The following is a 12,251-nucleotide window of genomic DNA, read 5'->3' as shown; positions in this document are numbered from 1 at the left end:
GCGTCACAGCAAACATGCAACCTCAAAGTCGCACTACAACCTCATTCATTTCTATGGCTGCTCTGCTACAATGCGATCCATGGTCACGCGACTCCTGCCAAGATCGCCGTGTAGCCCTAGCCTAAACGTACTAATATTAACTGGGTCTATAAAATGTTCACTTGTCCGGCCACAAATAACACAATCACATATTTTCTTCCGCATGTAACTGCCATAACGTAAAAGTGTATTCCAGTTATATAAAGTCATATCCAATCCACAAGATAGGGGATAACTATCAGATCGGTAGGGATCTTACCGCTAAGGCCCTCAACGATCACGAGAACAGGGGACCCATATGGAGCCCCCGAAATAAACAGAGAGGCTCAGTCAGGCATGTGCATAGCCGCTCCATTCATTTCTATGGGAGTTCCGGAGTATTCGGCTACCTCTGGACCTGCCGTAGAAATTAATGAGGCGACCATATATGCCTCACCGGCCACCCCATTTATTTTGCGAGGAGGCTCCACTGGGTATGGTCTCTTATCAACATGATTGATGGGGGTCCCAGCAGTAGGACCAATTAGATTGGATCTGTAAGGGTCCTACTGCTGGAATCCCAGCAGTAGGATCCCCAGCGATCTAATGCTGTGGATAGGGGTTAACTTTATATAACCGGAATATTCCTGCAAGGGGAAGCTGTCAGTACCAAAATCTGTTTCAGATTTCATTAAAATGGCAGATTTAGCAAAATCCACAGTTTATTCCGAAGGGGAAATACCGCCTATACCGGAGTGCTTTCTGCAGAGGTTTTTCATTGTTAATGCTGCAGACCTGCTCACAGTTTAGCCCCAGACATGGACATGTCTTTCTTGACACGGTTGCAGCTATAAACTGCAGCCTCCCACTGAAAAGGAAGAGAGACGGACTGCGCATGGTTTCGAGCGGCTTTTTGGAGCCGAATTTTTGCCAAATTCTGCCGGCAAAAGGCAAGCGTGAACAAAGCTTTAAATGTATCCCAATACTTTGTAGGACTGCCTCGCCATATTATAAGCAGGACAGACTATTGAAACGGATTAAAAGCTGTTTTTCTTCTCATTGAAGGCATATAATTGGGGAGGCAGTCCTACAATGCAATGACCAGTTCAAACCCGATTATGGTGGTGACAGACTCCATTTAGGGATTACAACGTGCTGGTATAGCCATTGGATTATAGTAGACAACCATTCTGTGATAGTGTGAATATAATGATGCCTGATCATTATCCTACTGATACTTTTAGAACCATTATAGGGTATATAAAAATGTGGGTGAATGATAACTACTATCGGATCAATATGTCAGAAGTTAAACCATGCAGAAATGATTGAGAATTTAAAAAATTGCTTTAAACGTTGGATGGGCATTTCCATCATTACAATTACTGCATATGTGCAGTCTGAGGTCATAACGAGAACAGTCAGATAACAAACATTTACATCACAAACATTAAAGAATAACTAAACTTTTATTGAACTTTTTTAAAAATGGCCCAAATATAATTTTTCTAAAATATTTTAGTAACAGATTTTGCCTTGTTTCCTAAAGAAATTGGCACTTTAAAAGGGTTTAAAAGGGTTTTCCAGGTCTTTAAGGCCTCATGCACACGGCCGTTGTTTTGGTCCGCATCCGAGCCGCAGTTTTGGTGGTCCGTTCACTTCAATGGGGCCGCAAAAGATGCGGACAGCACCGTTGCTCCGTTCCGTAGCCCCGCAAAAAAAAATATAACCTGTCCTATTCTTGTCTGCGCTTTGCGGACAAGAATAGGCAGTTATATTAAAGGCTGTCCGTGCCGTTCCGCAAATTGTGGAAAGCACACGGACGCCATCCGTGTTTTGCAGATCCACGGTTTGCGGACCGCAAAACACACAACGGTTGTGTGCATGAGGCCTAATACTGATGATCTATCCTCTAGATAGGTCATCAATATCTGATCGGTGGAGGTCCGACACCCGGGACCCCTACTGATCAGCTTTTTGAGAAGGCACCAGCACTCCTGTGAGCGCCACGACCTTCTATCTGCTTACCAAGCACAACTCCGTATATTGTATAGCGGCTGTGCTTGGTTTCACGCTCAGCCACAGTCACTTCTAAGGGGCTGAGCTGTGCCTAGGACACGTGATCGATAAACATGTCGTCACTGGCCTAGGAAAAGCTGTGTGAAGGCCGGGGCATTTACCAAACCCTTCTCAAACAGCTGATCGGCAGGGTCCCGGGTGTTGGACCCCCACTAATCAGTCTACTTGCGTTGCTCCACATTCTGTTAATTTGGACTCCCCTCTACAATATGGGGCCACATTTAGTTTTTTTTTCTTCCAGGGCAACTTTAAGTTCCCAGTCCGCCCCTGGTTAGAGGGTACCAATGTGATATGCCAGTGTTTAGCCAAGCAGAGGGCGCACAGGCAGGAGAAGAAATGTGTGCTCCTGCCAGTACACCGTTCATTACTGGCCCCATTGCTACAGTCCATGAAATCGGTACTCAGCGAAGTGCGAATCTGAGAAGTCGGCGATGTGCGAATATAGTGAATTTAAAGCACAGTAGAAATCTGGCGTTTGAGTGTCAATTTCTTTAGGAAAAGAATGTGTATGGAGGAGTTTTAGGGAGTTGGGAGAGATAGTTGTTGGCCGACAGCTGTTGAATGCGTATGCCCAGCTTCTCTCCAGAGGAAAGTTTTGGGACAGTGTACTCTAGATTGCTCACACACATCCCCTTTTGGCTTTATGCAGCTTCCCAAGAGCTAATTTACCCTATTTTCAACCTGAACTTTTAATGAGCTAAATAACACCTCCAGCTATTGCAAAATCTGTTTAAAGTATATTATAAAAATAATTTCATGGCATTTGGAACATTTAAAAATAAATAAAAGTTTAGTTACTCTTTAAATATGATGGCTATACATGAAATGAATTATTAATGCATTATTTTTACAGCTGTTCAAAAGCCTACAAAATTGTAATGCCACTTCATGTATGTAAAGGAACCTTTAACTTGCATAAATGCGTCATTTTGTAACCCTATTAAACTTTTACAAACAGCTGACAATGCTATAAAGTAGCAATGTTCACCTTATCAATCACCTGCTGCTCCCATGCTGAAGACCCCCTTGATTTGACTGGCTACAGTGGTGACCTCAGTGTTGTCAATACATAACCACTACAGGCAGTGATTGGCTGTTGTGGTCACAAGTTGACGCTCCTTGCCATCTTTAGAGCCCACTAAATGGAGATTGACGCAAGTCCAGAGGAGTGTCCTTAAAGTAGTGAAAAGAGACTGGTCAGGTATTGATCCTCTTGATTTATAATACCATAGATTGCTGTTTATAAAACAAATTCATGGGTTTGAAAAAACCCTTATAAAAGGCATGGTAGACTCAGAAAAGTGTAGTCACCCAGTGTCTGTCTGCTGCAATAAAAACTTGGGTTACCTGTGGGCACCATCAGACTGGAGTTCCTTGGGCTCACCAGAGGAAATTAATCTCGAGGCCCAACCCCTATATCATCAATAACGTCTAATTGATTCAAAACCTAAGGGCTATAGTACATTAAAAGATTTTGCAGGAGACTGAAGGGAAAGAAGTGTTCCTTCCTGGGAATCACCTGCTAGTTAGTGTAGGAGACTACTGCTATTACATGCAGCGATCTCCTCCACTGTATGGGGATGAGCGATCACTAATACTATTGCTCGTCCCCATACTGAATCATTGTTTGCCGGTAGCAGACCGTGAAGACACAGCTCGTTCTGCAGCCAGCAAACAATGATTTTTAAACCTGCTTGAAAATCTCAACTGCCCGATGAACAAGTTTTCGCTCGTTCATCGCGTAATTGGCGGAAGTATTACACTGCCAGATCATCGCTAATGAGTGTTCCTACGGCCAGTGTAATACAGCCTTAAAGGGAGTCTGTCACCTAATCTGAGCCTTTTAGACCGCTCAGATCAGGTTAGATTCTCCTTTGCCCTCATTACAATAGTACCTTTATTTGTTTTGTCCCTCGCCGAGATCTTAAAAAAAAATACTTTTTAAACGTATGCTAATGAGGTTCGGCAAGTGCCCAGGGGCGGCGTTACTGCAGCAAGTGCCCAGGCCCCTCGGCTATGTGCCCAGAAAACCACACCTCTTTCACCCCTCTGGCCTGCCGTTGCATGCACAGTCCACCTACCTGTTCCTCTGCCCATAATGGGCATAGCAGTGCGCAGGTGCGGGACAAGTGCGGAGCGGCGCAGGCGCGAGATCTTGGATGGAGAGGAGGTAATAATAGGAAACAAGTGTGGGCCAGAGGGGTGAAAGTGGTGTAGTTTTCTGGGTACATCACCGAGAAAAACGCTCTTTGTATGTGTGAAGTAATGGGCTACAGTGGAATAAACTGTAACATAAAATAAGAAAAATAAAACGAATAAATCATTGATAGTATGAGTTTTTACTCACTTCACAGGGGGGTGGTTTCCTGGATAAGCTCAAGACACCAGGAAACCCCACAACTTATTTTATGCTAGTTTATTCCACTGTAGCCCATTACTTCACACATACAAAGAGCGAACAATTTTTTGGGGTGTACAGTTGGGACCTATACATTGTACCACTCTAAGGGCACCTATCTATCCCTATTTATTGCTCCTGGCATCTAAACCTAATTAATGTTCCTTTAACGTAAGGGACTTGGCGCTCCTTTGGGGATACCAAAAACCGGCTTAGCCTTATGGGTTCACCCCGAACCCATCGGACATAAGCACTCTGTTTTACATGCACTTCATAGGCTGGGCCCACTGGAGGATCTTCTGGTACTCTAGTGGTCCAGTCCGACCCTGCCTGTTGGACTATAACCGTCCATAACATTGCCGCAAATTGTTTTTAATATTTGACTCCTGTATTTTTCCTTCTAGAGTTGTCCAGTAACCTTATGCTTTTGGCTCTGTGATTTTAATAAAGTTGTAACAACAAAGATATGAGAAGAAGCTTATCGAAAAGGTGTGTCCATTGTTTAGCAAAGGCTACAGAATGTGAATAAAGCACTGGTGATGCCTACAGGCCACATTGGGAGGAAAATAAATACATGGCACATACTTCTGAAATGAAAAAATCTCTCATAAATCAAATATCTTATTTACTTCACTTTGACCTCTTTCAACAACTGAAAGTATTGTGAGCAACAATGGTACAAAAGTAGTGCCATTGGGGACTTTAGGTTGTCAGTGCCTTTACGGATACCCTACTCGATTCATGACCTGCCAGGTGAGGAGGCCTAATCAGCAAGTGAAAGAGAACATGGCACCTCTTAAGGCATCCATACAGATTAGTGTATGGTCAACCGAATCTGCCGAGTACTAATGTGTATGGAGGTGACTGGAGGGGACTCATGTCAAGGGGAGAAGAATCAAGTGAAACTAATATTTTCTCCTGATCCTTTTTCCCTCCAGGGAGGGCCAGAGGTGTCCGACAGCAGCTTTCTCCGCTCCCTCCATAGAATACATATACGTGTTCGGCCGAGCTGATCAGGCATGTGTATGGAGGAGTTTTAGGGAGTTGGGAGAGATGGTTGTTGGCCGACAGCTGTTGAATGCGTATGCCCAGCTTCTCTCCAGAGGAAAGTTTTGGGACAGTGTACTCTAGATTGCTCACACACATCCCCTTTTGGCTTTATGCAGCTTCCCAAGAGCTAATTTACCCTATTTTCAACCTGAACTTTTAATGAGCTAAATAGCACCTCCAGCTAATTAAAGACCATTGTTAAATGACAAGGCTGACCATTAAAAAACATCTGCATGTCCCCACAAGAAATAAACAAACTCAATGCCTGAAAATCAGCAATTTTAAGTTCCTTTGTTATACTAAGAACAGATGCAAAGAGGTTTATGCCACGGGAGACATTTAGCCCCTGCTCGTCTATTGTCCACATACCTGAGCATGCTGCCATGACTCAAGTGTGCATTGTGTGTGGGTTCCTCGTCCATCACTGTGGTCTCCACAGCCACAACAGGACTTACAAACTCAGTTCAGAGCCTGTACTTTTTACACTTAAGCCTTTATTAATCAAAATATTCAGGAAATGTATAAAAAAAATGGACTGCATATGCTGCTGTATAAAAAAGCATATGCATCAGGTTGTGTTCCCATCTGTGTTGGAGGCTATGTTAGTGGCCTCTGTCGCAGATTCGATCAAAAATTCTGCACAAATTGGTGCAGCAAGCAGAACCACTATGTCCTGTAAGTTCCTTGGGCCTACCACAGAAAATGATTATGAGAAACCCCCTTTTGTGTATACCTGACATGTGCACATGCAAGGCGTACCATCAATAGATTTAATAAGGGAAGACCAAATGGCTCTGTGCAACAAAAATATGTGGACCTCTAGATTATGTAGCAGTATCACTTATGACAATAGTTAACACTACTTTACATGCAATGAAATAATGGAATAGACATTAGGAGTCATTGGCCTTTTCCTATGCAACTGCACAGACTGCACATATGATACATCCATTCAGCTCATGTTGACGTTTGGAAGCCTGTTTTATTAAGGGTCCATTATTGTGTCCAAGCTTGTGCCCACTGGAGGATCCTCTGGTACTCCGATGGGCCAGTCTGACCATGGTCACCATGATGAAACCCAACAGACTCCCTTATAGGCAATGGGATCTGTTGAACGCCACTAGCGTCCGTCTTGTGACAATACATACGTGAAGAAAGGTATTCTATGTATTTGTATTCACACTATCATGAACTAATGTCATTCAAGTAAAGGTGAGCACATTCCAGCCATCATGTACAAAGACATTTCCTAATGCAATCATATCAGCACTATCGATGTACTTGCACTTAGAGAAGGAGTATAAAACAAAAATGGAGGGCATGATGATGATCACTTGGGTTACAATGCTGGTAGGATGACATCTAAGCAGGCATCTTTCAATAATTGTCTCATGTATAGTACTTGTAGTGTGTAAAGGATGATGTCAGCCAAAGATAAGCTGATGTTGTAAACCCTGCACATAAAGAGCGGTGGCGGCAAGGTTCCCTCACTCCAGTCACCTCCTTCTCTCTCTTTACAGATCACTACATGACTGACCATTGAAAGGACACAAGACAGTGTCACATTTCATCCTCAAGACTTAACTCAAACTGTCATACGATCTCTTAAGAGACACTCGTTATCACGACATAAATGAAGCCTATAGAGTTACATGTACACATACATGGCACACGTACGGCAAACAACTAGATATACCTCAAAATATCAGTAATCAGATACTTATACAAGGGCTACTCCGCTACTAAAATGTTATATGTACAGGATTTCTCATCAAAGGTGAATACACTGGCAGCTGATCATTTATTCATGTGCAGAAAGAACATACCTATGAAGTAGGTGAACCCATGGTCCCTGTTATGTGATCCACAACGTTAGCCCCCCTCTTTTTTAACCAATACGATAATTAACCACCATTTTTCAATATAGCTGAGTCAGGCTCACTCCAGTGGTCAAGAGGAGGCGACGTCACACGGGGATGAAGTTGTGTCTTTCTACTGATGCACCGGCAGCCATATTTAAATGTATGTAATACCGATGGGTAGAGAAAACACAAGAAGGCCTCAGAAACCTTGGGAGTCAGGTGGCTGAGAAAAGCCTCTACGTTTTATCTATAACCCTTCCAACGTATCACTGTAATACAGATACAAGGCTTATGGCCATTACAATACTAGTATGCTGAGGTTAGCCGAGCCCAGTAGGCACATCTTTTGGACATTATGGTTGTAGCTTCAGTGTGATGTCAGTGGAGGAGGATTCACTTACAGCAGGATGCGCTGCAGGCCTAATATCTTCCCACATTATTTATATCCTTATGAGACAATGAAGGAGCCTTACAAGGTGTATACGGATAATATCATTCGTTTAACCAACCTATAATCAAGAATCGCAAGCAAGGCTTTGCAGAAACTGACACGGGCAAGGGGAAATCTGCTGAAATTGCCTAATAAGCATCTACTGTCACTTGCTAATGTAGTAGATATGTAAGGTATGAAGGATATCTGAAGGCAGGGGGAGGGTTAATCTTCGATGACAGCCTAACCCCAGTGTGAAAGACACCGAAAGGAACTAATAACTGAGAATGTCATAGCCGTCATCTATTATAGCATTGGGCTGTTTGCTTATCTGTAGCCCTTGTCCTCTACATAGACCCTGATTGTGGGGACACTCCTTACACTGCATATGGAAAACCTATAGATTTATCCAGGGACCGAGTGCAGGCCTGGTGAAGCAGATTTCAGAAGAATATGCTCAGGCGGATCAGAACATAGAAGAGCAGTGGGGAGCTGAAGCACCATCCTTTTCTGCAGCCCAGAGCTGCTTTGCATTGAGATTACGCAGCAGTCTTTAAATAGATTTTGGTCATTGCTTAAGCATGCCTGTTCCTCCTTCTGTAAATGAAACCAGTTTTTATCCACTGCAGCCCACTGGAACACCGACATGTAAAAAAACAAAAGCTCCCTCCGTACCGAACGAAGGATACGTCTATGGCTACTGCTTTTAATTAGGGCTACTACTGCACCATTTCTGCAAATGAAAAAAACAAACAAAAAAAAACACTCTGTCCATTTTGAAGTGTCAGTACACGAGATACGTGAAAGGCTGATCTATTCTATAGAGTGGCCAAGAAATATGTGCAGCCTATGCTATAGGGAAAGTGCTGGATAAGCAGCTTCCAAATATAAAGGAAATCACTAAAAAATGGGGCTCCCGTGTGTGTGACCAGGGCAGTCAGCCATTCGGCTGCTCAGCCGGAGATCTAGATGTGCTGCATACATTATTTGCCAAATAACACCATATTGAGAGGCCTAACATTGAATGTTAGTGATGTACAAAATGGTGGATGTAGACACAAGCAGCTAAATATATACCGTACAATTCCCATCCTTCTGGAACGAGCTAGAGCTATACATTGGATACATACACCATGACAGCTAGATAGATAGCTACAGAGCCTCAGCTTGCAAATGTATTATTTAGGTATGCAACGAAAATAAAAGCTCATTCTTTTTTCTAATAATTCCTCTATTCTGATTTGAAGCACAGGATTAATGTAGGAAATTTGACAAACCTGATGTCATATAGCCTCGTGATGCCTGGGAAATAAAAGCTGGTGGAAAGTGTTTGTGCAGGCGATAGTCCTTTTCACTACGGGACCTCATGCGGTCTGAGGCCCGGTCAGAGAAATCAGCACTAGGCCAGGCCCGGCGTAAGGTTGTACTCCGAGTCTTCTTCATTCTGAGGCTACCTGAAGCCTAATTGTCCAGCTGCATGAGACAGGCCTCACCGCTGTCCCCTTTTTTTCATCAAAACATTAAGCACACAGCTTGAGCACGGGCTGCAAACATTTTGCTGCTACCTCTTCTAGGAAGCCAGCTGCGGGTCCGTTCGTTTTCTCCCTCGAATGATCCAATTTTACACACGTCCCACAATGCATTACACTTCATTTGCAATCAATCCAGCTTATAGCTTCCAGATTCATGTGGAGGAAAGGCACATTATGTGGCTTCTCAGCCAAAGAAGGGGAGGGGGAGTGAGCAGAGATTTGTAGCGTGAAAGCTCCGAGATCCCAAACAATAGCTTGATTCAGCATAGGGCTGCTTAGCCAACTGTGAGGCACAACACAAAAGAACCCAGCAAATACTGGGAAAAAACACCCACAGAATTTGGTTTCGACCTGAACCCTTGCACCTAAGATCTTGCGGGAACGAAGAGAGAGAGAGAGAAAAAAAAAAAACACGTCAATATCCCAACGGTTGTGGCATTAAAATGAGGAGGCGATGACGACGAAAGTAGATTTTTTTCCCTCCTCTCTTCACCTATCAGGCTCCGTGAAGCGAATCAATGAGGCAATCTAAATCGGCATTGCAGTAATCAAGGGACAATATTCATTCTTCGCAGCCACACAGCTGTTCCTTCCACACTGGCCGTGCAAAAGCCCCCATCGCATCATATCCCAGGCACGCGCCTGTGCCAATTTTCACAGTGATGAAAGGGAGAAATCCTGGGATTGGCGATCAGTGTCTCTCCCCTTCTCTTGGTCCACTCGTAGCCTTTTCCTGCCACCGCTCATATTCCATTATTTATCGCTCCCGCCAGGCCGTTCCTTCAAGCTTTAGCGGTCTACAATACAATTAGACCCAGACAGTTTGCTTTCAGGTATTCCCAGCTCTGCAAAGCTTGCTCTGTCCTCTGTTGAATGGCTCTGTGCCTTTGAATGCAGTGAAAAGCTATTGAAGGGCAGGAAGCAAGACAGCCAACCCAGTCTCATGCTAATCAAGGAGCTGTCTTAACCCTTTCACCTTGCAAAGTCAGCCTTGGAGCGTCATAGTCACACAACACACCGTCCAATTCCTTGTTTTTCTAGGGGGAGCGAATTGTAGGTTGGGGCATGGCTTCACAGGGCTGCCTGTGTTGTGTCACCAGCTCCATTCCTCCCAAAAGATCAATGCCATTCCACTACAGGGTTAAGACAGACACACTGATCCTGTCAGGCATCACATTTTAAATGTAAAACACCCCGAGGCTCTCTCAAACCTTGGCTGTAGTCCCAGCCTATAATCAGCTCTCCTCTATTTACATACAAAGCTGTGTATTTTTAGGATGGTCCGGCCCTTTCCAAGGAGGAAAGAAAATGTTTTGAAAAGGGAGAAAAAGGGACAAAAGTGGGAAAATAAATAAATGAACGCCAAGTCTCGGAATTATTTCACTGTCTATGGAGAAGTCTGCAGAGCGAGGAACGGGTCTTCTGGTGACAGCTGCGAATTCCACTGTAATACTGTACAAATACAATAAAACTGCTGTATGTTCCCCACCAAACTACCTAGTAGAAGACAGGGCTGATGGCATTGTACTGACTGACACATGGCGGTCAATGGATGTCACACTATCACGCTACTATCTATGTCAGCACCATTCCCTTCACTGATTCTGTGCCCACCTATAATAATGACTCGCGTTATCCTAATTCATGTAACCCGAGGAACTGTGGTATGCAAGGCTTGACAAATACTTTTCACTGACAAAATGGTTTTTCTTTTTGGTCCTTTTGTACGCCATGTTTAATTCACAACCAAAATGCATAGAAGGGTTTATACCTTGACTAATGTGAGAACATGAAGACTAGGCATCATATTGTACATGACAATCTCTTTCTAACAAAGCCAGAACCAGCCCTGTACCTCACATGGATCCTGAGATCTCCCCATTCCCTAATCTAAACCTCCACCCTATTAGAGAGAGAACGGAAGAAAAAACAATGTTTACTCCATAGAATCTATAAAAATCGACATTTGCCAAGTAGCAATGGATGCATAAGTGACTTGTATTACAAGTCATGCACATGTTGTCACTCATGTTCAAGATCAGCCACATATGCTATCAATCTGCTGTTTAGGTAGAACACCCACATGTAGGTACCGTAGGGAGGATGTTGGTGGTTCATAGAAGCATACAGTGATCATCTTCAAAATTCATTTTTGCCACATACTTGACAATAACTTGACTAAGCTGCAACACCTTTCAGTGCCATACTTTTATACTGAACATACAGTGTCTTGAAAAAGTATTCATACCCCCTTTCCACATTACACCCACAAACTTAAATGTATTTTATTGGGATTTTATGGGATAAACCTACACAAAGTAGCAAGTATGTGTGAAGTGAAAAAATTATATATGGTTTTCAATTTTTTTTATAAAAATCTGGAAAGTGTGGCGTGAATTTGTATTCAGCCCCCTGACTTTGTAGGACCACATTCTGCTGCAATTACAGCTACAAGTCTTTTGGGGTAAGTCTCTACCAGCTTTGCACATCTAGAGGCTGACATTTTTGCCCATTCTTCTTTACAAAATAGTTCATGCTCAGTCAGATTAGATGGAGAGCGTCTGTGAACAGTAATTTTCAAGTCTTCCCACAGATTCTCAGTGGGATTCAGGTCTGGACTTTGACTGGGCCAGTCTAACACACGAATATGCTTTCATCTGAACCATTCCATTGTACATCTGGCTGTATGTTAAAGAGGACCTTTCACCGATTATTACACTATGAACTAACTATACAGACATATACAGCGGCACCCGGGGATCTCACTGCACTTACTATTATCCCTGGGCGCCGCTCCGTTCTCCCGTTATGCCCTCCGGTATCTCTGCTCACTAAGTTATAGTAGGCGGAGATTCCAGTCACTAAGTTATGGTAGGCGGAGT

General features: G+C 43.5%; 1 protein-coding gene across 2 annotated transcripts in view; it reads right to left on the bottom strand.

Annotated features, from left to right (window-relative positions):
* The window catches only part of STOX2 (storkhead box 2), a 225,984-nt gene that overhangs the window by 115,369 nt on the left and 98,364 nt on the right, over positions 1-12,251 (bottom strand). Inside the window, exon 1 of one of the 2 annotated variants that reach the window (XM_040418717.1) lies at positions 9,115-10,381. The exons of the other annotated variant lie outside the window; for it this stretch is intronic. Coding sequence (XP_040274651.1) covers positions 9,115-9,280 — 166 coding nt within the window. The 5' untranslated portion in view covers positions 9,281-10,381. Of the gene's footprint in view, positions 1-9,114; positions 10,382-12,251 lie in introns of those variants that run through there. 2 annotated transcript variants of the gene reach the window in all.

The sequence above is a fragment of the Bufo bufo genome, chromosome 2, assembly GCF_905171765.1.
Source record: "Bufo bufo chromosome 2, aBufBuf1.1, whole genome shotgun sequence".
Lineage (NCBI taxonomy): Eukaryota > Metazoa > Chordata > Amphibia > Anura > Bufonidae > Bufo > Bufo bufo.
Note: the sequence above shows the minus strand (reverse complement) of the source record. Positions and strands in the feature narration are given on the sequence as shown.